The following is a 26,750-nucleotide window of genomic DNA, read 5'->3' as shown; positions in this document are numbered from 1 at the left end:
ACTACCGTTGAGACAAGTGAGTTCAAAGCATATTGCAACTATTGCGATAAAGTCTATCCATTTGTTATCGGTGGGGGATATGGTACTCTCCATCGCCATTTGAAGTCAAAACACCCCGTGGAATATGGGCATACTAAGTCCCAAAGCCAAATATATTTCCCCGTCGGCTCATCGTCTCAAACAGGTACGCCGCTATTTAAATATGATCCGAAAAATGTTACCGATGCTATGGTAAGATGGGCGGCAATGAAACATTTGCCGTTCAATTTTTTTAATGACAAAAAATATGAAGTTACTATGCAAACCGCTTTTAATGTTGCTACAAAGAGAATTCCCCCCTCTACTGCTCAAAGATCTAACAACCGTCAGTTTTTTGACAAAAAACGAGAGGTTGGAAAATTCCTCTCCACCTTGGGGCACAAAGTTAATATTTGCTCCGATGTGTGGACGGATTCTTTCCAACGAAATTCTTACATGGGAATTTCTTGTCATTTTATAGACAATAGTTGGTCTTTAAATAAACGTTTAATTGGTTTTAGACAATTTCCTTCCCCACACACCGCACAAGCAATTGCATCTTTAATTATTCAAGTTTTGAATGAGTATGAGTTATGCAACAAGATATTTTTGGTTGGTTTTGATAACGCAACTGCTAACACCGCAAGTATAGCCGATTTAATTGCGGCTTGCTCCCCGGTGATAAGTGGTAAGTATTTTCACCAACGATGTATTTGTCATATTTTAAACTTATGTGTACAAGATGCTTTGTCTTTATGGCAAAGACATATTCAACCTATTACTACAGTTGTATCCTTGATCCACTGGAAGCCTCAAATTGGCAAGGCGTGGAAGAAGTATTGCCACTCGAAGAAAATAAGGTACACAACTTTTACTTTAGACTTGTCTACTAGATGGAACTCCACATATGATATGTTGCAATCTACATTGGAGCATATAGAATATTTAGTTGATTTTTATAGAACTTACCCTGTTGATGATTTATATCTAACATCTTCTTGTTGGGATCAAAGCATGAGCTTGTTTAAGTTATTCAAAGGTTTTTCGAAATGCCACTATTGAGTTATCGGGTGTGTATTATTGCACATCCGTTCGTGTTTTAGAACATTGCATGATCATATCACTTGGTTTTAAAACTGCAATGAAAAATTCCACAAACAATCTTGAGTTAATGTGTGTTTTATATTATATGGTTGAAAAATGGCTCAAGTATTTCAACGAGATCCCCACGGTTTTTTTGCTTGCCAAAGTTTTGGATCCAAAGTGGAAACTAGTTGGTACTTTCAAAATTTTAGAATTTTATTACAACAATTTGGCTTCTATTGATCTTGAACCACTCCGAGCTTTGCAAACTGACGAGGACGACGACAACTACATAAACCTAGCCCAAACATTCCAAATAAACACCCCCCACCTCCCAAGCCTCCAAAGAAGTTTTGAGTTCGACTTGCGGGCTCTCTTTCACGATTACGAAGCCAAGTACAACCGTACCCACCAAGTGAGACCTAGACCCCCCGTCAAACACATAACTTTGGCTTCTTCTAAGTTGATGACCCCGACGCCCAATCCCAATTGGCGGACCTATACGACTTCAGCAGCGGAGGAAGGACGACAAATTCGACAAGTGGGTTAGACTTATATTTTGACTCACACTTTTCATTCAATGAGAAAGAAGGAGGTCCTGTTCCCCAACAAATCGACGTCCTAGATTGGTGGGGATCACACGAGAAAGATTTTCCCATCCTTGCATCAATGGCCAAGGAGATCTTTTCGGTTCCGGCTTCCACTGTCGCCGTCGAGTCCGCCTTTAGTGTTGGAGGCAACGTCTTGGACGACAGAAGAAGTAGACTCACCGGGCAAAACATGGAAGCCACCATGTTACTTGATGATTGGTGCTCCGCCGAAATTAGAGACCAAGAACCGGATTGGAACAATCAAGTAGTACAACCCGACCAAGACTACTTCCCCGAAGAAGAAGAGTAGGCGCGCCGTCAATTCCTCCGATCAAGCCAAATAGGTAAGCAAGGTAAGAGAACTACGTGGACTTTGATTCCAAAATGCAATTGAGCATTGAGGATACGTAGGCATCTCAACTTAAATTTTAAATTTAAGTTAAGCTCGAGTCCTTTTCCTTTATTTTTTTTCTCCCCTTTGTTTCGAATATGTAATTTGTAAATTGTAATCAAGACTTTAGGTCTTTTGTAATTTTTAATTTTTAAGTTGTAATTTGTAATTTTAAAGTTGTAATTTGTAATTTTTAAGTTGTAATTTGTAAATTTTAAGTTGTAATTTGTAATTTTAAGGTTGTAATTTGCAATTTTAAAGTTGTAATTTGTAATTTTGAAATTGTAATGTGTATCAATAAAATTGCATTTGTACATAGTTTTATTCTAATTTTATTTATGCAAATATATTTACATTTTTTACTTGAATTTTAAATTTACAATTAAAAAAAAATCGAACCGCCGAACCGGACGAACCGGCCCAGAACCGGATTTGCACGGCGGTTCAGGCGATTCACATGAATCGACGGTTCACGGTTCACGAACCGGAACCGCCGAACCTTGGCCGGGCCGGTTCAGGTTCATCCAAATCTTGAACCGGAACCGGCGGTTCCGAACCGTGAACCGCCGATTCCCGAACCGTGGTGACGTCTAAACACCTCTGATGTGCTTACTATACTCCTAATAGTTACCTAAACCGGTTGCACAATGGCATGACAGATATTAATAATACCCTGTTATAATGCATAATATACTTCACATAATGTAAATTTCATAGGACATAATGCATTGTCTAAACCCAAAAATGCACATGTATTACACCCAAAGACTATTAACCAATATCAAGAATACAACTCATAATGAACCATAAACTACAACATATGCATAATTACAGATTCATACTCCAACTCCCAAACCAAGTATTAACCATATTCAATCTAGACTGAGTTGCTTAAACATCATAGACAATACCTGTATTTATGCCTAATATAGACAGCATAATGCAAAATACATGATACATAATGCACAGTCCAAAATAAATAATGCAAATATACAATTATGCATGAGTTTATTAAGTAAAAAAATAGGGCATAATGCATTGTCTAAACACAAAAACGCACATGTATTACACCCAAAGACTAGTAACCAATATCAAGATTACAACTCAGGCTGAACCATAAACTCCAACAAATGCATAATTACAGATTCATAATGCACTTCCCACACCAAACAATAATCATATTTATACTTTGCCGGAGTTGCTTAACCCCCGTAGTCAATACCCGTATTAATGCATAATATAGCCATCATAATGCAAAAATCATGTTACATAATCCATAGTCCAACATAAATAATGCACAAATATAATTTTGCCAGAGTCTAGTCAGTAAAAAACACAACACCCTACATAATGCATCATTTACTGCACATAATGACACTTACATATATACATAATGCATTAATCACACATGCAATTATCCTTCCACAAAATCGACAGGTAATATATTGAATAGCACAAGCAGCGCCGCAAATATACCTGCCGCTTGGGATGGTTGTGAGCGCGGACGTCCTCGAGGCATATTAAATCTGTCGGAAAATAACCAAATCAAATACCAAATCAAATACAAGAATCCACGCTTTCAGACCCAAAATACAAAAAAAACAGTCGGATACAGAGAAATGTCAGCACAAACAATATAACCCAGTTGGATAACAAAATCCATGCTTTTATACCCAAAACAATAAAATCCAGTGTGAATTTCATGAGCCGCGACAATTGTCACTGTTCCAATTTATAGTTTTCGTGGCTACAAAATAATTACAGGAAAGTAACGTACCTTGTCGCCGGTAGCGGTTCGGTGTTAGCAACGGTGGAGGGTGGGTGTTGAAATATAGGACGATTACTTCAATGAATTCAGAGCGGCGAACGAGATCTAGGGTTTAGATAGTGGAGAGAGTGGAGAGTGGGTTTACAGAGTTTAATGAGCGAGAATGAAGAGACGGATGTTTCAAATCCCAAAAATTTTGCCCTTTCCAAATTATGGCGGTTCTATTTGTGTAGAATGACAATTTTAGCCTTATAATGCATACACACAGGTTCCATAATGCAACACGGATAAATATTGGTAGTACAAATCTGGACCGTTGATGCATACGATCTAACGCCTAATAATAAGAAGAACAAAGGATGTTAGTGTTGAATAGGAGAATAATGCTCCCTTATATATATATATATATATATATATATATATATAATGCAAACATGCTACCACTAATTACTTATGTACTAGTACCTAAGGGTTAGATTAGATATGTTGAGTTATTTTGGAAAAAAGAATGGTGAAATGATGAGATGTAATGAACCAATTCTTTTGATTAAATCATTCATATGGGAAAAATTATTTCGATTTTTTTGTATGTATGATATATATAGGTAATCTAATCTGGTGATAGATAGATAGAGTCATTCAATTTTTTAATTAATACTATTGATGAATGATTTTTGTTATCACTTTAATGCATGTTTTTGTAGATGGAGTAGGTATACGAGGCTCATATTTGAAGCCCACGTCTTAGGTGATAAAAAGCCCAATTCGTGGAGGCCTTAGTTTCCAAGTTGAAAACTAATCGGAATAAGAAGTGGAAACAGAGCTTACCAGTGTATGAAAATTTTCTAATTAATTTACATAGTACTTAGTAGTATATTATTTAAAAACATTTAAAGCAACCCTTATTTTCACCAAAAAAAATATCAGAACTTTTATTAATATTTGTGCAGACTCGAACTTCTTAAATTTATTATGTACATTCAAATATTCTTTAATTAGGAGTCCCCAATCCTTAAATAAAAAATTAGAATTGGAATTTATATAGAAAAGTTGCATAGGATAGGAGTGTGCTTCCTTAATTTAATTTTGTTCACTACATTATAAACATAAATATATTTAAGTCGAAATCGAACTACGACATGCATAGAATGGGGACACGTGGGGAACTGCTATATTTATCAAAAATGAAGTAAATTAATTAGAGTTTGTCTTCCAGCACGTGTGAGAGTGACTAAGGGCACCCGCAACGCGTGCCGCCGGCGTTCCGCGTGCCGTTCCGTCGGAACGGTTTCGCCGCAGAACGCGTTGCGGCGCACCATTCCGTTCCGCGTGCCGACGGCACGCAACGCGGCACGGCTTGTGCCGCCACGCGCTGGGGCGACGTGGCGCTCCCCGCTTCGTGCGTGCTTCCCACTCGCCGGCCCGCGAGTGGGACACGTCAGCGATGACGCAATAATTAATTTTTTTTAAAAAAAAATATATTTAAAATTTTTTTTTAAACGGTCATATTACCGTTTTTTTAACTTTTTTTTTAATTTTTTTATTTTTATTTTTATTTTTATTTTCTTATTCTATAAATACACATAATTTATTACATTTCACACACAACTACACATCTACTCTTCCTAAACCAACATCAATTCCTCTCCAATTTTCTATTTCAATCTCCTTCACAAAATGTCCGGCAACGGGAATTACGGCGGTGGCGGCTCCGGTGGGTGGGATCTCAACGCGTTCGGCAATTGGGAGACCATGTACAACACACTTGGTGGTTCCGGGTCGTCGACGCCGGGCACCCACGGGTCGGCGACGTCGGTTGGGTACCAACCACCCACTTTCGATGTGGATGCCTACGCTCGACCACCTGGCTCGCGGCTTTCTCAGGGTTTGTCCCAGATTCGGGAGGATATCCCCGTTGAACCCACCCAGGGAGGAAGCCGAGGCGGTGGAAGCTCTAGGGCTGCGTCTGAGGCACCAGAGGAGGAGGAGGAGGAGGAACTGGAGGATCTGGGCCGGCATTCGTACAACAACGAAGATACAAAGGCGGTGTACACCGCCTGGCTCACCGTCTCGTACGATCCCATCGTCGGGAACCAACAAGCCGCCAAGTGCTTCTGGGAAAAGGTCCGTGATGTCTACCACCAGACTAAGCCGAAAGGGGCCCGGAAGCGCAAATATACAATGCTCCGTGCTCACTTTGGCCGAGTCGACGCACAGGTCAAAAAATTTTGCGGCATCTACTCGGCCGAAGCGGCGAACTACCAAAGCGGAGCTTCGGGCGCCGACATTCTGAGGGCGGCTTTGCGCGTCTTCTACCAGGACACCGGTCTACAGTTCAAATATGTTGATATTTGGCAGCTCGTCAAGGACGAGGAAAGGTGGGCCGGCGGTGTCCGCTCGAGCTCGGGCTCAACCTCAAAGCGCACGAAGCACACGGCGAGCGGCAACTACTCGTCTGGTGACACCGGTGAGGCCAGCGAGTGTGAACCGCAGGTGTTTGGGGGGTACGGGGGATCCAACGCCCGACGAATACGGGGGATCCAGCCGTGGGCGCCGTCGGGCGCAAGGGACGAAGGCGGCGAAGGCGGCTAGAGCGAGGAAGGGCCAAGGCGAATCAAGCCAGTCGGCCTCGGGATCGGGCTCGCGGGGAGGCTCGGACACACTTATGGTGGCGTACATGACCGCCACAATGGCGGACACTTCCCGCTTCTCGTACGCCCAATTCACGGCCTTGTGGAACGGAATTGTGTATATGGCAGCACAACTTGGCCTTCCGACTCCCCCTCAACCTCGACCGCCTCCGGAGGATGATTCGCCGGCGGAGTAGTTTTTTTATTTTCCCACGTTTAATTGTGTGTTTTTTATTTTTTTAGAATTTTAATTGTGTGTTTTTTTTATTTTTTTTAAGTTTAAGTTGAATTTTTTTTTAATGTTGTGTGTTTTTTAATAAAGTGTGTTTGTTTTTTTATTAAAGTGTGTTTATTTAAATTGAATTGGGTTGGAAATTAAAAAAAATGAAATTGAATGAATAGTAATTTAAGGAACGGTTAAGGAACGGTTAAGGAACGGAGGGTTGCAGGTTCCGTTCCTTAGTTAAGGAATGGAGTAAAAAAGTACAGTGGGCCCTCAAATAGTGGTTTAAGGAACGGTATAGGAACAACGTTGTGGATGGCCTAAGCTGATTTTGTCTTATTTCCCTTTTCATCGTCCGTCTATTTTCACAACAAAACGATAAAATGAATTTCCATACTGTTGGTGAGTTGTTAGAGTCATTAAAAATAAAAATAAATTTATAAGGCCAAACTGTAAAAATAAATATACATTAATACAAGTTAAATTCCATTAGAACTTTGTTAAAGAAATGAAGTACAACTTTACATAACTTTTTATTCAGACTCTTCAAATTTATGAATACATTTAATTATATTTATTTGTGTAATGAGCATTAATCCTTTATTAATTCCTCAATTTAGATACGAGATTTGGTGAAGAGCAGTGTTTTGAAAACCGGACCTGCCGGTCGGTCCGGTTCACCATATAAAACCGTCAGCACACTGAACCGTTTTAAACGGGGTGAGCCGGCAGTCGGACCATAAGCCGTTGGCCGGCTGGACCGTGATCCCAAGGGGTTTCGAACCCTATACCTCATGGATGAGAGGCCAACTCTTTGCCCACTCTAATTGGTTTGAGATATGAACAACCTTAATTATACTTAAGAGTAAAATGTCGTTTATTTAATATTTAATACTTTTCAGTAATTAATTATTAATACTATTAATTATTTTTTATACCAACTAATTTATTCTAATTTGCTATATGTAAGTTATTTACTTATTTTTAATAATAATATTTTATCGTTCATTAAATCTTAATATTGACATATGTATATGTATAAATATATATAAGTTTTAATATTTTAAGTATATATTATAAATTTATTAAAATTTCATTATACTTATTATCAACTAAGTTTAATAACATGATGTAATTCACTAGATTATAATGTTATAAATATATATTTTGATCAAAATTTAACCATATCTTTATTATAAATTTGTATATATGTATATTTGATTATATATGATACAGTAAAACAGTCCAACTAGTGGTTGAACCAGTCCGATCAGTTGAACCGTGAATCAGTAGTTTAAAACATTGGTGAAGAGCATATATTCGGAAATAGAGAACAAATCGGGCAACTAAAAACAGAATCATAGATTTTCAAATGTTCGCTCAATCTGAATGCAATTGCAAATACTAGCTTGATTTCAAAGCATCAAACCCTACCCCGTCTCCTCCACGCGTTGCCACCAATCGCCCCTCCCATTTTTGTCCCCTTCCCTCTCTCTGCATTTCAATGGCGTTTCCAATTCACTAACGCCTCCAATTTTCCAATTCCCCCAAAAAATGATCGAAAATCGATGCCCTAATTCCTGCCTCGTCGTCGGCAACTACTGCCACGACGTCCTGCTCAAGGATGGCGTCGTCCTCGCCGAGTCTCTCGGCGGCGCCGCCGCCTTCATCTCCGCCGTCCTCGACGGTGCCGCCGTCTCCTCCACCTTCGTCTCCAAAGTCGGCTCCGATTTCGCCTACTCCGTCGCGCGGCCCCCCTCCGTCTCCCTCTCTTCCAAAACGACGGCGTTCCACGCTCATTTCTCCTCGCAGGTGCAGCGGCACGATCGGGTGTTGAAGCGGGTGGAATCGTGCGCCCCGATCACCCCCTCCGACCTCCCCGCCTCGCGGCGGTTCGAGTTCGGGATGGCAGTCGGCGTTGCCGGGGAAATTCTGCCGGAGACGCTCGAGAGGATGCTCGACATCTGCGACACCGTGTTCGTCGACGTCCAAGCCCTGATTCGCGCGTTCGATCCCGACGACGGGACGGTGAGCCTCGTGCATCTTAGGGATTCCGGATTCAGTCACCTGGTGCCGCGGATCGGGTTCCTGAAGGCGTCGTCGGACGAGGCGCCGTACGTCGGCGTGGAGGCGGCGAGGAAGGAGTGCTGCGTGGTGGTGACGAGTGGGGAGGAAGGGTGCACGGTTTATTACCGGAACGCGGAGCAGCGGATTGCCCCCTTTCCTACCGTGCAGGTCGATCCGACGGGGGCTGGAGATAGCTTTCTCGGCGGATTGGTGGCGGGGTTGGTCCAGGGGCTGCCCGTGCCCGATGCCGCCCTGTTGGGGAATTTCTTCGGCTCCCTCACTGTCGGGCAGCTCGGGTTGCCCAAATTTGATTCTAAGGTTTTGCAGGTTCGTCTGTAAAATCAATCTCTCTTTCTCTCTAATTGTTTTTTATGATCAATTAGTTGTAGTTTTTCCTCTAATTTAGCTGTTGAGTTGATTGCATGCTTTCATAATTTAATGATTTGAGATTGTTGAAGTGCTGCTGATAATTCTGGGCTGTCAACTGTTTGAGAAAATGATCAATTGCATGTTTCCTGAATTTGTTTGAAACTCTGTAGCAGAGGATTTGTTATTCCTCTATAATTAAGCAGATAATTACCTCACTAGCAGTGTCAGTTTCTTTTATCAAAACCTGTGATAATTGTTAATGGAACTCTTTAACATTTCTGCTTCTCAAATCATATGGATTTGAGGAATTAGTATGTATAATCATTTTGGAAATTGTTCAAATCAATGTATTAAGAATGAATTTGTTGCTCCAAAAACTAGCAAAAAATATGCATAATTGGAAGATTCAATTAGCTTATGTTACTATTTATGCTTGTATTGCTACTTGACCTTTTCTTTTGCTGATTATTGCTGTACTCTGCAATTTCCTTCAGGCAGTCAAGGATGAGCTCCAACGAAGGAGGTTGAAAATGCTTGGCAACGAGAGGCTAAACGGAGAACTGGTGTTCGTGAAGCCAAATGATCACGAGGACTTCCATATGGCTCTTGTTAGAGCCAAGATAATAGCCTCTCTTCCAATCCGAGACTGCCAACAAGAATCACCTAGATTTGTTGAAAATCACAACCACGTCTCCTCCAACGGGCAGCCAAAGCTTTTGTCCAGCCATGCTTGTGAGGAACCGATCATGTCAGCTAACAGGATACCTTGACGAATCTCTGCAGCATCCGCCCACCACCACCACCACCACCAATCGGGCAAAGGATCAATAAATGGGGAAGCAAAAAGATATGAAAAATAAAGAGCCGAGGACACTGGCCAAGATTGTTCCGACTCCAAGCACACTTCAATCTTATAATCGTCGATGTTTCTTGAGTTGGTGAGCGGCAGTATCTTCGTGCTGCCCTCGCCACCATGCAGTCGGAGGACAAAGAAGAAAGATGGTAGGGCAAAAGATGTAGGCATGTAGTACATTTAATGGTCTTCGAAAAATGTAAATTATCTATTTGGTTTTCTATTTTCGCCTTATTTATTTCTCCATATATTATTTCCACAAACATAAAACAAGCTTATTTTAGTATAACAAGTTACTAATTTAGTTCGAGAGTTTTAAGATAATTCAAATTAAGAAGTGGCTTATAGTTTGGGATATTTCAAATAGGAATACAGTGAATGATTATGATGGGAGAGATTGAATAGATATACAGGGAGTGGAGTACTGCCGTAGACTACAGTTTATTTGTTGGTGATTATTAATTGAGTTAATGATTGATTTGTCTCTATCTTTAATTTTATTCAAACTTTTAAAAATAGTATTTTTATTTTATTTTAATATTTTAAATTTATCAATTTTATCTTCAATTATTTTTTTGTATCGATTCAATCTTTTTATTCGTATCAATTTAATCAAATTTTAAATAATTATTTCTAAAAAGTAAAAACTAAAAACAATATAAAAGGTTAATATTAATTATTGTGTGTACAACGTAATTTTGGCAAAAAAAGTAAGTAATAGTTTGATACGTCATGAAACAATTTCTACCTTAGAGTGAAGTTTTCATAGTAAAAATTGTTATAGATTAAAAAATTACAATATATGATATAATTGATAAGTTAAAAAGATTAAGATATAAATCGAAAAAGTTGTGATAAATATTAAAGGCTAGGTACCTTTCGTTAATTAATTTTTTTCCTAAATTAAATCTAGATCCAATTTATATTAATATAACGGTATAGTGATTTGAGGTTTGATAGGAAAACTAATTTGATCGGGAAACTACCAAGAACAAACTCCATAAACACTAGTCGCGTGTAGTAGAACAAATAGTATTTGGCCCTTTCAAGAAAAAGTTCCGATGGTAAGAGCATCCACGATGGTTTTAGACAAACAATAGCCTTACCACAAACCCCTCTTGTTACATCAGTATCCCTAAAAACTCCTCATGTCACATTATTAGGACAAGCCACTGGACAAACAATAGCCCAGCCACAATAAACAAAATTATAAAAACAAATAATTAACAATCACATAAAATACGGAACTAAATTTTTGACACAGATACGGGAATACTCATTAATAATATTAAAATTTAAAAAAATACATTAATTAAAAAAGTACATTAATTTTTTAAAAAAATCCTCCTCCACACACGAGCCCCCCGCCGTTGTCGCCGCTATCCGGGACCCCCAAATCTGCGACATCTGAGCCCGCGTCTGAGGCCCCCACCTGTGCCGCGGCGGAGGTTAAATCGGCCCGCATACTCACGAGCATCGCGTGAAGAAAACTCTTCTCCTCGGGGTCGGTTACCGCCCTCCATTCAGCTAAGACCTTCCACATCTAAGAGTGCGTTTGTTGACGTGCGAAGAAGGCGAGGTCGGTTGTCGACTGGCCAACAGGGGGGATGCCGACTGGACCTCCTGGGAGGCCTGGCGAGCCCGTTGCGCCCGCCTTTGACCAATCGGGCGAGTGCAGCGAGCAAACGCAGGAGGGGACGGGAACTCCTGTGCATCATCGGGGAGGTCGTGGGAACCGCCGCTGCTGCCGCCGCTGTAATCACCGGTATAGTTCATGCGCTGCTTCTTCGGCCAGCCAGCGTCGACACCTGCCCGAAACTTCTCGGAGTCCATCAGCACCTCGTAGCAGTTCCAGTAGGTGAACTCCTTGTAAAGCCTGGGCACATGGAACTCTTTCTCCGCCATCCTCATGCAGTCCTCGTCAGTTTAGCCACTGGACTGCATGCGGAGGGCGTTGGTGTACAAGCCCAAAAATCGGGAGACCCCAGCCGTGATTCGGTCCCACGCCTTCCGGCACTCCTCCCCGCTGCGTGGCCGCCCATCTGGGCAAAATGCCTTGTAGGCTGCTGCTATTTTAGCCCACAAGTTGACGATCCTCTGATTGTTCGAGGTGAGGGGATCATCGCAAACACTCACCCACGCCTTGGACAGCGCGACGTTCTCGGCGTCCGTCCACTTCCTCCGTGTCGGGCTGTCGTCACCAGCCGGCTGCGACGACTCGCCAACCACCCTCTTCCCCTTCTTCTTCTTGGGCGAGCCCCCAACCCCGCCCTATTCCCCCGTTTGAACGGGAGTGCCCGCATCCCCGAGATCTATTCCCAACTTCTCTAAGGAGAAGGTCTCAAACCCAGTGTACTGCGTCTCCGCTGGGGTCGATGTGTGCGAAGAAGCAGTAACAAAATCAAGACTTGGACGATAGACGTTGCCCCCCCGGCGTCGACGTCCCCTGCATCCCCGGGTACCCCGGCATCATCTGCATCCCGGGTGCCCACCCCGGCATCATCTGCATCTCGGGTTGCATCCCCGGTACCCCTGCCCACCCGGCATCGCTGGCCCGCCCTACATCGCCGGCCCCCCGGCATCCCCTGCCATCCCGGCACACCACCCCCGGGCATCATCTGCTGCCAAGAGTACATGTTGTAGTACCCGGCCATCGGATCCCATCCACCTCTCACGGGTACCGTGGGGGTTTGAGACCCGCTCGTCCCTGGAGTAGGCTCGTTGTTGTGCTCCATTTCGTGTTGTTGGTTTTGTACAGAAATTAAGATAGAGAGAGTACTCGTTATAACAAGTTGTGCAAATGAAAATGACGTGCAAGTCGAGTATATATAGTGTTTCAAAAATTAAATTAAAAAAAATCCGTTTGCCGATTGCTCGCCGATCGGGAGCGATCAATGGCGGCCAGCCGATCGGCGAGGGAATCGGCGTGCGCTCGCCGTTTTTCTCGCCGATTTGGCGCTCGCCGGCTGCAATGGTTCGGCGAGCGGACCGGCGAGCGCCAGGGATCGACTAGCCGATGGGCTCGCCGCCATTGCGGATGCTCTAAATTGATGATATTTATGAGGTATGTTTTCGAATCATCAAGATCTACTTCTCTATGTTTTACGTATTACGTAGTAATTTATTTGAGCACATATTCAACATAGAGTTTAGGTGCTAATCAGATTTACAGAAAGAAAAAATGGATTTATGATCCATAATTTATGTCACTACAAATTTTCTATTCAGTGCAGAGTTTAGGTGCTAATCAGTTTTACAGAAAGAAAAGATGGATTTATGATTCAAATTCTATTTAATTATATGCCATTACAAAAGTGCATGTCAGTCTTGAAAGATATTAGTACAAGAAGTTATTTTGAGTTAATTGGAACTATTAAGTATTATCATCTTCAGCATTTTATGTCTGGTTAATTTTCTTCTTAGGCCACCCACAATGGGGTGCCCGATGGCGGCCATCGTCTTCGGGCGCGGACGATGCCTCCATTGTGGGTGCCCGCCATCGTCCGGGCCCTAAGCCCACGCCTGATGCATCGCGGAAGAAGCGCGGACGATGGCCTATCGTCCGCGCCATCGGGCGCCCCATTGTAGGCTCGGCGGACGATAGGCGCGGACGATGTCAGGCGTTTTTTATTTTTTGTATAAATACTCATACCCCACCTTCATTTGTAACATTTCATTTCATGATTCCACTCTCGAAACTCACATTCAGTACGGAATCGTACGGTTTGTATGACATGGAGCCGTCTCCAAACCGACCCGTCGGCGACTGCTGCGGCGGCGCCGCCGCCGCTTCCGCCCCCGCCAAAAAGAAGCGGATCCGGCACCGCGCGTAAAAGTTGCCACCTCCGGGCAATTGTGAAGAGTACGCCCCCGGCCGTACGAACTACCAGCCGGATGAAACCCTCGTATTGGCGAGGTGTTGGGTGGATATATCGGAGAACTTGATATTCGCGAACAACCAGAGGCAAGTGGCGTACTGGGAGCGCATCGTCGAGCGCTACAATGCGGCGAAGCCGCCGAGCTCGTACAAGCGCCAACGGGAGCAGCTCCACAAGCACTGAGATCAGGTGAAGAAACAAGTCAACCTGTTCGCGACGGAGTACGAGAAGTGCTCGAGGGAGCAGGGGAGCGGCGAGAGCTTGAGCGACGTGCGCGCTAAAGCTCTGTTGTCGTACCAGTCCCTGTACGGCGACTTCAAGCATGAGGTCATCTGGGCGCTCTTGAGGGACAAGCAGAAGTTCCAAGGCGGGATTCTGCACACCGGTGCGACAAAGAGGACGAAGACCACCGAAGCTGGTGGTTACACGAGCAGCGAAAGCGGAACTCGTCCGGTGGACCTCAACCGGACCTACGAGGACATTGAGAGTTCCAGCACACCGACGTCCTCCCTGCGTCCCATAGGCGTCAAGGCTGCGAAGGCCAAGGGGAAGGCGGCAGCGACATCATCCTCGACCGCCGCCGCCCCATCGCCGATCCCGGTCCCGATCCCGACCCCGAGCCGGACGGCCGCCGCGTATGAGTCGTTGGCAACAGCCTCGATGGCGAAGACGTTGTTGCAGACACACAAGGCCCTCAAGAAGTGTACGGACCCCGTCGAAGCCGAATATCTCCGAGGGTTGATCGAAGAGCTGCGCCGGAAGTTGGAAATTGCGTAGAGTAGCCAACTTGAATTGTGTAACTTTTGTGTAATTAATGCAATCTTCGCCGGTTTTTAGTTACTCGTTCTGTTTTTTAATTAGTTTGCATTATATATTTGAAAACATTTAAATTAATTAATAAAACAATAGTAAAACATATAGGGCGCGCCTTAAGGCGCCCCATTACAAGTGGAGGTAGGAGGATAAAACTGATGATGTGGCGCGCCAGAGAGCGCACCTTAGGTCGCCCATTGTGGATTTGAAACTGAAAATCCTATTGCTAATAATTATTAAAAAAATTAAAGGGCAAAATAAATTTAAGCATGGGCAAAATTGGAAGTTTGAAATTCAACTTGAGTCCACACATCACATCCATACCCTAATTTTTAGGCGCATCTTTGGGGCCACAAAACAACCTTTTAATATTCTCTTCTGGAAAAATATTTTTAAAATCGCCCCCCTTTTTGCTACCGTTTTTGACCCCTAATTTTTCAAATTAGGGATTTCATCATCGATCCTTTTCGCAATTTCGTGTTTATCTTCCTTTATCTCATCGAGATTCTCTGTTTCCTCAAATATAGCGCGTAAATTATCGCGCTATGATTGGATCAAACGTCCCAATTTCTGCTTTCCTCCTTTTTGGACGTTGACCTAATTCCATTCCTTCTTCTGCCTTCAAAGGGGGGTTTTGCCGTTTGCTTTTGTAATCGTAACGTAAAAATGTGAAACGGCACCTCTGTTGTGAAGGGATGATGATTTTGTAGATAGTTTCTGTGTATATGTAGGGTTATATATCTATATTTCTGGAAGATGACAAGTAGGAAGAAGAAATCGAGAGCCGCTAGGAATGGGAATGCTGAAACTCATGCTAAAAGATCTGGAGAAAATGGGCAGAAATCCGAGAAAAATGCGGTAGAAGCGTTTGCTTCGATGTCTTTGGGGGAAGCTCCGATTAGGGCTGCAGAGATCCCTGAAAAGGCTGCAGTGATGGAGGATCAGAGCACCACGTGTTCGAGCTCAAACGGGAGCTATGAAATGGGCTCGTGCTCGAGCTCAAGCTCGAATGCTTCGGATATGTTTGGTTTGGGGAATGGTTTCCGTCAAGAGGAGGAGCTTAAGCAGAAGAGTAGGCCTAAGATGAAGAGAGTTGTTGCTACTTCTGGAACTGTGTCGAACATGCTGGGGAAGGACTATGTGAGGTCTGTGCCAAAAAGGGAGGCTTGGAAAAGTAACGGTTTTCTCGAGGAGAATTGGAGCAAGGAGGCTGAACTGTTTCTCTGCTCGATGCTTGGAGATGACTGTGAATTAAGCATGGCTGTAGTTAGTGATGTATTGTGTGAGTTGTTTGTGATCATGTGTCAACACTTTCCTTTTTTTGCTATTTGTTGGTTTTTGTTCCTAACTTGGAGGATTGGTTTGGGGTTGGATTTAGGTCATAATATGAAGTATCTTAGATTTTAAGAGGAGGATTTGATGCCATGAGATGTACTTTTTTTGTCTAGGAACTGGGAATGTTGAATGTGAGTAATTTGTATTGGTTAATTGCCAAATTGTGGAAGAGTAGAAGAGGATGACACTTGCTTTTGAATAGAAATAGGTTCTTTCTAGGGGATAAGGATTGTAGGTTGTACTTCAGTGGAGTATGTTTTTTTGGATAGTTCTAGATTCTTTGTATCCTAAACTCATCTATACTTTTGCAGGTCAGTGCGGAAATAACCTAGATAAGGTGAATGACACTAGCTCTCTTTCTTTCTTTGCCTAAACTTTTGTTTTTCGAAGTAACTATGCAATGTTTCTTTTCCTTTTGAAGTATCGGGGTAGTAGCTAAACTCCAAGTTTTGATTCATTTCATATCTGGGTTTTTATGCCTTATATTTGTCAGGCTTTGGATACGTTGCTTGAATTGTCAGCTTCCTCAAATGAGCAACCCGGTGGCTATTACGAGTCTACTAGCAGTGAATCAAGTGAAAATGTATGCTGAAAATGATTGCCTTTTATCTTTTCCAGTCTACGTTAGGATTCACCAATCTTCTACTGAGCATGCTCATGTACTTTGCTAGTAGGTAGTAGTATAATAAGGCAATGACATTTTACATTAGGTTGAAACTGCATAGAATATGACAACAACTAAGGTGTATTACTTAGTGATAGAATTGGATGAAATAATAAAATTTTATAATTGACTGTTGTGTTGCAGGTAATTGATGGAACATCTGACTCAACTTATCGTTCAGCATTTGTTGAACCTGGCAATGTGTGGTTTTCAGGAGACCTATTCTGGTAATGGAGTTGTTCTGCTTCTTCATGATCAATGTCTTACTATATTCCCAAGTTAAATGGTTTTATCAGTTTCATTTGTTTGACCGGAACTTCGAAGTGCAGAGTTCATAGACTATAAGTGTTAATCATTCTCTATAAGAAAAACGAATTCATAATCATTCTACTTCCTCAAATTCTTAATGTATCATGGGCAAATTTTACTTTTGAGTAATTTCTGTGTACAATGATATCTATTGAATAAGCTCATTGTTTACTTTCTTTTACCATCTGATTCAGAGACACATTTTCCTGTAAATGACCCATGGATCAATTTACAAGGGAACATATTGTGTTTTCAGAGGGTTGTCCATCAAGGAAAATTCTGCGTTGGAGATAATTGAAGAGCATTATATATTGTGAGAATGGAAAACATGCAAAAGTTGTATGTTCTCAAGTGATGGGAACGCATTATACTATTAATATGATTACTAGTTTCAGCATGATGAAGTTGATCTCCTTATTGGATGCTTGGTTTGTGGATGCTTAACTGGATCGCTCATTTTTATTGCCTCAGGGATGATCCAAAATTTCCCCAATCCAGTGGGTCCCGCTGCAAATCAGAGAAAGTAGTCAAGGAGGCAGAACTTCCTCAGAAGGTGTTGCAATCCTTGTTTAATATGCCCACGCCCAAGGAAGCCGAACAAGAACCTAACAAAATGAACTGGAGAAATATTGTTAAGAAAATGGTTTCCCTTGGTCAAGGATCTAAAGATGAAAATGAACAGCAGCAGCAGCATATCCATGGTACTGATAAAAATGTTTACTGGTGGGATTCTCTTGTAAAATGTTTTTGGTTAATGCTGATGATTTTTGTTCTCTGCTGCATCGGTTTTACTTGTTCCTTGTGTGTTCTCTTGTCACTCGCCCCTAATTTATAAGCTATTATGAAATTTTATGTTATTTCTAGCCCAAACTTAAAATTAACTGATCTCAAACTTGTAGCTCAAGGAGACGAATATCATGTGCTCAGGGAAACTGCCCATGAGCACTGGGATTCAATGAAATCATACTATCAAAAGGTCATAACTGCTGTTTCTTTACGCGGCTGTAATTGGTTTTCAAATTAGATCCTTTAATCTGAGAAGGCTTATTATGCTGCAGGCTGTTACAGCATATTCAAGTGGCGAGAGAGGATATGCATCTTATCTTTCTGAGCAGGTATTTTACCTTAATTAGCTCATATGCTCTCTCCGGGTGGTCTTTGTATTCTGTTGGTGTGTGTATACTGTACACTTGCTTAGAAGGAGGCTTGTCTGCGGGGTTGCTATTGATTTATTATTCTATCCAAGAAGCTACCCTACAGTGCATTCCTTCCTTCACATTCGATGTTACCATATCCTCTGTGCAATGGCTTTAAATAGTGCTTTGCCTTCTATAAGCTTTGGATTTAGTTGCTGCATGCTATACTCTTCATTAGATCCCTCTCTGCACATGTATTTACGTGTGTATAGCACTCCCTTAGTGTCTGTGTCACCACATATCAGGTTAAATTTTTCGTTGCATAGTAATGCTTACGAGATCTCTATGGATGGCTGCAGGGGAAGTTGCAAAACAAGAAGGCTCAAGAGGCAGATGTGAAGGCTAGCCGAGATATATTTGCTGCAAGGTGGGGCTTATTGACAGTTGAAGAAAGACTATGTTGTTAGTAGATTTGTCCACTTCACCTATTTCTCGAATTGCAGGAACAAGAACATAGAAAACATGATAACAATCGATCTGCACGGACAACATATTAAGCAAGCAATGAAGGTTCTGAAGCTCCACCTTCTGTTTGGAGCATACGTCCGATGTAGGATTCCACACCACCTCTTCACACTAAGATTAATTGCCATTTTGGAATCAGATTTCTTAGCTTCCAACACTTACTCTTCTTTTCTTTATCTTGCAACTCCCAGCTGTGAAGGTATTCAGGGTTATCACTGGATGTGGCAGCCATGGCGTTGGCAAGTCGAAGCTGAAAACCTCGGTAAGATTGAATCAAGCTTCCAACTACAAGGACTCTTTTTTGACCTTGTTCGATCTTTCTCAACTCTGTGTCAGGTCATTGGTCTTCTGCAGAAAGAGGGTATTAAATGGTCGGAGGAGAACCGTGGAACACTGCTCGTGAGGCTCGAGGGGCAGACGGACTTCAGCTTCCTCGACTCGGGTTCAGGCAGCGACGGTGATTAACCCAGGCAGGTTAGCACCAGTTCTATATTTTGGCATTCCTTCCTTGTATCTCTGGAAGAAGTCCTCAAAGTTGATATCTTATGAAGATTTAGGTGTACAATGTTAGAGAAGAGAACTAACTCTGTTCCAGATTAGGCTTTTCTAGTTTGGTTTGATGTGGGCTGCAAATAAACTAATTGTAGCTAACCATTATTGGCATCATTTGTATTATGTACAAATTTGTTGATTTGAGGAATATTATTATTCAATCTCTGATTGTTGACTTGTGTAATACTATCTCTCATGGGGTTTGTGATATTTGCAAAATTTTTATTGTGTTGTTTGTGTTATGCATTACCATTATTCCGTCATTTTGCCATAAAATGTCGTAAATTCGCTTTTATCCCTCGTGACTGCATGACAAAATTGAACAATTAAGAATTTGCTAAAGCTATCATTTTTTAGAGCATCCACAACCGTGCTCTTGCCAGCGAGCACGGTTGTGGTCCCGGTGCCACTATTCCTGCATGCTCTCTGGCAAGAGCACAACACCCACAGTTGTGCTATTCCGCAAGGACGAGCACAATTCAATTTGAAATTCAATTAAACAAAAACATTTCCATAATATTAAAATTCATTAAAAACCCACAATAAATATTACAAATTACAAATAAAATAAAAAAGATATAATTAAACTCCTAAAATTAAAAATTACATAATTAAACTCTTAAAAATTAAAAATTACATAATTAAAGCACTACTCCCAATTGTCTTTGGAGGCCCAATATCATGGCCTCGTGCGATCGAAGTTGCGAGGGGGTCATAGTGGACCTATCGGCCATATTGAGTTGGGCCAAAAGCTGCCACAACGAGTTGGTTGGGGGGGGGGGGGTGGAGGTGGCTCATATGGAACGGGAGCGGGAACTGGAGCATCGGTGGTTGCAGCCGCGGCTCGACGGCGGTTGGCCGCCGCCTTCTTCCTTCCTTGCGGTCAACGTTGGGAACCACTCGGGCCAGTGTCGGGGCTACTCAAGTTAGCTCCGGCGAGTTGGCTAGCCACTTCTTCGGAGCCGGCGTCAGATAGGGATACCGACCTTGACCGTTTGGAGGAGCCGCTAGAGGAGGATGTTACGCCTCCCATATACTTCGGGTGCGTCCGCGTCTCCTGCCAAACGTTGAGGTACTTGAACGGCTTGTAGTTAATGGATTGGTAGGTGCTCATCGCGGCAGTGATGAAGTCGACCTCGTTCCGGCCGCTCCCTGCATTCCGCTCTTCCTGGCGGAAATAGCCATTGAACTTGCCAATTTCATCGTTGGCTCGGAAGATGGCGTTGCGCACCATACTCTCGTTGCGCTCGACTGTTCCCGGCGGCCGGTTTTCATTGTACCGGCGAGCGATGCGCCACCAAAAGTGATCACTGGATTGGTTCGTGCCAACCACCGGATCTTCGGAGATTTCCAAGTACGCCTTGAACAATTTATCCATCTCCGCCGGAGTGTACGGTGTGCGGACACCGCGAGTAGGATGAGTCGGAGTTTGGGAGGGGGCGGTCGGCCTAGGCTCCGGTGTCCACCCGTATCGCCCTTCGGGGGCACCTTGGTCGTCGATTGGGTATGGTCGGTAGCCACCCGGAACGCCCGAACTTTGGTTTTGAGAAGGGGCCGAGTATTCCGTTTTCGGACTAGGAAACGGTGGTGAACCGAACCATTCGAGGTTCCAACCGAAGCCCGGGGGGGTTATTGCCGTGGCCGGACATTGTTATGGTGTAGGAGTGGAAGAAAGATTGAGAATGAATATGGGAGAATGAAGATGAGAATTGTGTAGTTTGGTGTGAATTTTTGGGTGTGAAAGTGAGGGTATTTATAGATGAAAATGTGTATTTGTGGGGAAAAAAAAAATTAAAAAGTGGTAAAAAACGGTAATAAACGGATATATTTTTTTTGAGAAGTGAATTTTTTTTTATTTTTTATCGGTTTTTTAATTAAAAACGATTTTTAATAAAAAAAAATTCAAAGGCAACGGCACGTCGCCTGCTCTCTGGCACTGACGTGCTCTTCGCAGCGAGCAGCGCCGTGCCAGCAGCACGGACAGACGAACGTCGTCCTTCCAACGCTGCGCATGCTCTTAGACTTGTAAAACATGAAAACGAAAAATGTCGAAAGTGGAAATGATTTTTAACATTATTCTTTACAAAGCTGAAATGATGGATACCATAGTATAAGGTAATCAATAATTTTCAGTCAATTTCATTTTGTCCTACACTCTTAATCAGTTTTAATTAAAATAACAATGAAATCCGTCTAAATTTTGAAAAATTTCATATGCACAAGTATATCACCCATTATCAAGTCTGTTTAGTCGATATGATCATTAATTTATTAATTTTATCCGTACATACTAATATCATTAATTTTATAATTTATGTAAAAATTAAGTTCAACTTATAATTTTTTTATACTTTAAATAAATAAATATAAGAATAGAAATTAAACTTTAGTTCCTTATACTAATACTATAAATTAAAACGAGAATGATGTTATAATATTTTCGTGTATAATTAGAATGACAGGATAAGGACTTCAAAATTCAAATAATGTAAAATCTGAAAAACATTGTTTTGGTCAAAAAGAAAAATGATTATAAAATAAATAACCGCCATGGCTTTTCACCGCCTAATTCAACGGATCCTTTGAATATGCAATATGGGAACCTCAAAATACCACCAAACCAAAATCTCAGTCCCTTGATCCTCCTCCGCAATGAACGACGCCTCCAATTTGCTCATCTCCGCCGCGAACCACAGATTCTCCGACGGCGAGGACGCAGCTGCAGAGGACGAAGAAGAAGACGAGGACGATCTGTGCGACGTTGAGGCATGGGAAACCCTAACCAAGAGCTTCGGCGAGGTTCAATCGGTGCTCGATCGCAACCGCCGCCTAATTCAGCAGGTTAACGACAACCACCGCTCCAAACTTCCCGATAATCTGGCCAAAAACGTCGCTCTCATATGCGAGATCAACGATAACATGGCCAGAGTCGTCCGTCTCTACTCTGGTCTCTCCGCCACCTTGTCCGCCGCTGTTGTTCGTCGGCGGCGCGAAGGAGATCGAATATTGAAGTAGTCTACTCTTTTTTAATTGACAAACTTAGTATGGTTGCTGATTGAATTGTGACGATTTTTACTGTTGTGTTGTGTTGTGTTTTGTGGTGAGCTATGGCCCGACTACCCAATTTTGCAATAATGATGTACATATGCAATGTTTTGAAAGACTTTGTTTTTTTCTTTTTGGAAAGGAAAAGATTTTTTCTCCTAGCTTTAGTTTTAGAAGAAGAATAGTGGAAAAGTGTTTGTGCTAATGCAGGTTAACGAAATTATCAGGTTAATTTCATAAATTCATATTATCATTGTACGATGTAGAGCATAAAAGCACTTCTATCCAATAAAGAAAAATCAAATTTATGTTTAAAATTGGAAGGTTTGGCCGATAACTTAAGCATTCAAACTCACAAAATTTCTAAGATAAAACCATAAAACTTTTGAGTCTTGGTGCATCTAACATGCATAAAAAGTGATCACATTGGGAGTTCACCACTATCTACAATCACAACTTTGCTTTTGGGTGTGCCGCTCTGATTGCCTTCAGCTTCAATCTTGTACACCACATCCATCCCGGACAGCACCTTTCCAAATACGACGTGCCGGCCATCTAACCTGAGACACGGCAACAAGTAACTTGTTGATTTGCAAGAATCGGAACTAGGACTTAGTTTTCAGATCTGATGGGTGTATTGTATTTCCTACTGAAAAAAATTATCCTTGGCAGCTGCAAATCCAGGTGGAAATTGTACTCAAATAAAAGCCAATTGTCATTCCGAAGATTTCCGATTGCCAACATAAGGTTTCAGTACCAAGCATAGATTTGTAAACAAACTCAATTTATTGGGTACTAAAATGTCCTTGTATAGAAAACATGAGGCGATTCTGAAAATTTCTCTAAGGCGATTCTGAAAAAAAACGCATTATTTTCATCTAGACAGTAATATTCCATTTTTACTCTACTGAATATGATAACGTACCAGCTGGTTGTCACAGTAGTGATGAAGAACTGGGAACCATTAGTGTCAGGGCCAGCGTTTGCCATCGATAGGAGTCCTGTAAAGCACACAGATGATAGAAGTTGTTAAGATAACGACATGTTCAATCTTCTTCGTCAATTAGATTAGCAAAAGAATAGCAAGATATACCAGGTCCTGTGTGTTTGATCTTAAAGTTTTCATCAGCGAACTTCTCCCCGTAGATTGATTCTCCACCTCTTCCATCGCCTAGAGTAAAGTCGCCTCCTTGAAGCATGAAGCTGGGTATAATCCTGTGGAATGTACTTCCCTTGTAATGCAGAGGCTTCCCGAGTTTTCCAATGCCCTTCTCACCTGAATTTAGACAAAATAAGATTGCCTCACACAAAGAAGCATTCAGCAACTCACTCAAAATGGCTGATAAAAGATTCTTTAAGTTTAGTAGACCATAGTCAATAACTTACGTGCCTAAGATACTGAACAGAATTATGAAGCTATCAAACTAAAACACAAATCAACAGGGACTCTGTGGGTCATCCGGTTGAGATACTGACATGGTACGCAGAAACAAGAAAAAGAAGACAAAAGTGCTGTACCTGTGCACAGAGCTCTAAAATTTTCTGCGAGACAAAATAATCAAAAGTCAGTTAGATAAATAGTTGAAAATTGCTCAGGAAGCCGAAGCAATCCCAGAAAGCTAATCATACCTGCTGTCTTTGGAACAGTTTTCCCAAAGAGACCCATAGTGATGCGTCCTAAGAACATATACTCTCGTATTAGTCAAGGCAACAGTAAACTAATAAACATAATTTTTTTCATTTAAACACATGGATGCGTGAATCTGAATATAAACTACCTGGTAGTTTATAATCATGTTATGGGTGGTGCAATGATGAATTGACTTCTAGGCCATGTGGCAGTTTGTTAAGATTAAAGGTTAGTGGATATGCTGAATGCGTAAGGGTGTGATGAATGTGGTTATGGGGGAATGGTCCCCATAAAACAAGCAAGAAACTTACGTATATTACCATTCTCATGCTTACAAACTATAGTTGTTTTGAAGTTTCTTTATCACCATCACAGACAAACTTCACTACCAACCTGGACCAAAATCCTAAATACAGTTAAACTCACATGTTCTCTACTCTTCTACTACTCCCATAAATCAGACTTCATAGCCAAAACTCATGACTTTCTAAGCACCTGTGTAAGCACCTGTGTTCCTTATCTATATCTATTCTGAATCAGAGCATAGTGGTGATCTTCCCTTTAAAGTTTTCTTGTGTGACAACAATGTTCTCCATTTTATATTCTTTATCTGTCTTGTAACTTGTTTCACATACTCTCCAACTAAGTCTATATGTAGCTACAAAGACCTAGATGCACAAATAACTCTAGTGTGATGCAGACCACTTCAACTATTCTGTATACAATCCCTAATTTATGCTGTCTGGTGATTGACATGGACATAATACAGTCGCAATGGTTATGTGGCATGATGCTTTGCAAAACTATGAGACGTAACACTGCTCTAAAAAATAGATTTGCAAATCCGATGTACATAAATATCATAGAATTGGAGAAAGCCAGTGCACGATGGCTAGCAAAAATAAGAGAGAAAACACTACATCGAAAAATAGATTCAAATATCCAATATCCAAAACTATTATAGAACTAGAGTATACCAGCAGGTTTGCCATCAATCTCAACATCAAAGTAAACCTTATGAGTCACTTCTTTCAATTTTTCCTGGGATTGCTTTGCCTGCAGGAGAAATCAATGACAATGCCCTTCATACGCATAAAATTAACAGAACGATAACGAAGAAGACACTGCCACGGATATCTCATAGCAGAATACATAAAACTCAAGATCTCCAGGTGCGATATGAGAAATGATATACACACTTATTTCATAGAACAAAAGTTTTCCCCCAAATTTGAATTATACTCATAGCAGAAACAAAAGGTTAAAATCGAAGATTTCTAAATCAAATCAGTCACGAACAGGCACCGAGAGGGAGAACAACAGCAAAGTACAACGTATTTCTCAAGAATTAAAAATTATTTTAAATAATAAAACAAACAATAGTGAAAAGGAATAAAATTAAAAAAATTGAAGAATAACCTGTGCAAGAGAGAAGCTGAGACAGATTAGCAAAGTGAAGAGGAGATGTAGTCTCTGATTTGCCGCCATTTCTGTTCTGATCGAGGGTTTCCTTCAGCTTTAGTTACTCAGCTGAGAAGAAGTGAGAACTGGTGATTTTAAATTAATCGTTTCTCTGTTAGCGTCATAAGATGGAGTTTCTTCCAATGGCGTAACGACACGTCTGCTCATTACTTACCCTAAATTAATTAATTAAATTATAAATATTACTCCTAAATTTATCGACTCTAATGATTCATAGCCCTAAATAAATAAGTTTTGTGCTTGAGTTAATGTACCTAACCTAAATCTTTGATTTATCAACTCTAATTATTACTAATTATTATAATGGTAATAAATTCCACAAAATAATTATAGTAGGAGTATGTCATATAAAAAAAACTCTTGATAGTGAATATAAATTCAATAAATTATATAAAATCGAAATTTAACAAGAGTAGTGATAAACGTACATAAATTATAGTAGTTTATTATTATTTTTAAATAAATTAGTATATTACACATTTAGCCTTCAAATAAATATGAGAAAAAGTTATGCATTTTTCTCTCCTCTCTTCCATATTTTTGGTAGAAACGTGGGTGCAGCATTTTCACATCTCTCTCTCCTTAGGCTATCGACTACGCTGTCACTATACCGTCCCTTAAACTACTATTTGAGGGTCTCATTGTCCTTTTTTACTCTATCCCTTAACTAAGGGATGAAACCTACAACCATCCGTCCCTTAAATTACTATTCATTCAATTTTATTTTTTTTATTTCCAACCAAATTCAATTAATAAAAACACACTTCATTAAATAAAATAAACTTACAACATAAAATTCGTAAAAAAACATAATTTAATAATTTCCTAAAAAATAAAAATACATAATTTAATAATTTTCTCTACTAAAGTTTGCCCAAATGTGCTCAATTAGATCCTCTTGGAGTTGGGTGTGAGCGCTAGAGTCGCGTGTCCTTGCACGAATAGATAACCGGTATTGTATAGACGGATGCTCTCCACTTCGAGGCGGACTACTTGCGGTTGAGCTTCCGGGGGATTCGGGGTCGAACCAATTTCCCGCCTCGGGTCCTTCGTCTTGGACAATCATGTTGTGCAGATTATGCACGTATACATGATGTCGACCATGCTCTCCATGAACCACGAACGAGCCGGAGCTTTGATGTTGTAGAAGCGCGCTTGGAGAACCCCGAACGCCCTCACTACATCCTTGCGAGCAGCCTTCTGCTTCTGCGCAAAAAGAGCCTGCTTTGGGTTCACAGGCCTGCTGCACGTCTTCACGAAGGTCGGCCACTTCGGGTAGATGTCGTCGGCGAGATAGTACCCCATTTTATACAGTCGTTTATTGGCGACGAAGTTGATGGCCGGCGCTTTACCGTCCAAAACTTCGGTAAAGAGGTCGGACTGATGGAG

The 26,750-nt window shown here is 41.5% G+C and overlaps 4 protein-coding genes across 4 annotated transcripts; 3 read left to right on the top strand and 1 right to left on the bottom strand.

Moving 5' to 3' along the window:
- The first annotated feature begins 8,070 nt into the window (after positions 1 to 8,070).
- Positions 8,071 to 10,238, top strand: LOC121763467 (inositol 3-kinase-like). The gene is made up of 2 exons (XM_042159489.1): positions 8,071 to 9,097; positions 9,634 to 10,238. The coding sequence occupies exons 1-2, from the start codon at positions 8,258 to 8,260 to the stop codon at positions 9,907 to 9,909; spliced, it is 1,116 nt and encodes a 371-aa protein (XP_042015423.1). The 5' UTR covers positions 8,071 to 8,257; the 3' UTR covers positions 9,910 to 10,238.
- Positions 10,239 to 15,077: 4,839 nt separating this feature from the next.
- LOC121763250 (SMR domain-containing protein At5g58720-like) lies at positions 15,078 to 19,388 on the top strand. Its single transcript, XM_042159208.1, has 11 exons — positions 15,078 to 15,965; positions 16,330 to 16,355; positions 16,512 to 16,601; positions 16,827 to 16,909; positions 17,463 to 17,692; positions 17,891 to 17,967; positions 18,050 to 18,106; positions 18,487 to 18,554; positions 18,631 to 18,737; positions 18,844 to 18,914; positions 18,989 to 19,388. The coding sequence occupies exons 1-11, from the start codon at positions 15,440 to 15,442 to the stop codon at positions 19,115 to 19,117; spliced, it is 1,464 nt and encodes a 487-aa protein (XP_042015142.1). The 5' UTR covers positions 15,078 to 15,439; the 3' UTR covers positions 19,118 to 19,388.
- Positions 19,389 to 21,666: 2,278 nt separating this feature from the next.
- On the top strand, positions 21,667 to 22,356 carry LOC121764866 (protein EARLY FLOWERING 4-like). Its single transcript, XM_042160888.1, has one exon. It carries the CDS (start codon positions 21,857 to 21,859, stop codon positions 22,217 to 22,219), a length of 363 nt encoding a protein of 120 aa, XP_042016822.1. The 5' UTR covers positions 21,667 to 21,856; the 3' UTR covers positions 22,220 to 22,356.
- Positions 22,357 to 22,512: 156 nt separating this feature from the next.
- LOC121765934 (peptidyl-prolyl cis-trans isomerase CYP20-1-like) lies at positions 22,513 to 25,435 on the bottom strand. Its single transcript, XM_042162231.1, has 7 exons — positions 25,299 to 25,435; positions 24,857 to 24,935; positions 23,879 to 23,926; positions 23,768 to 23,791; positions 23,343 to 23,525; positions 23,175 to 23,250; positions 22,513 to 22,809 (listed from the first exon to the last, which is right to left on the bottom strand). Exons 1-7 carry the CDS (start codon positions 25,365 to 25,367, stop codon positions 22,671 to 22,673), a joined length of 618 nt encoding a protein of 205 aa, XP_042018165.1. The 5' UTR covers positions 25,368 to 25,435; the 3' UTR covers positions 22,513 to 22,670.
- Positions 25,436 to 26,750: the final 1,315 nt, after the last annotated feature.

This window comes from Salvia splendens, chromosome 14 (assembly GCF_004379255.2).
Source record: "Salvia splendens isolate huo1 chromosome 14, SspV2, whole genome shotgun sequence".
Taxonomy (NCBI): Eukaryota; Viridiplantae; Streptophyta; class Magnoliopsida; order Lamiales; family Lamiaceae; genus Salvia; species Salvia splendens.
This window is presented reverse-complemented; position numbering and strand designations above follow the sequence as displayed.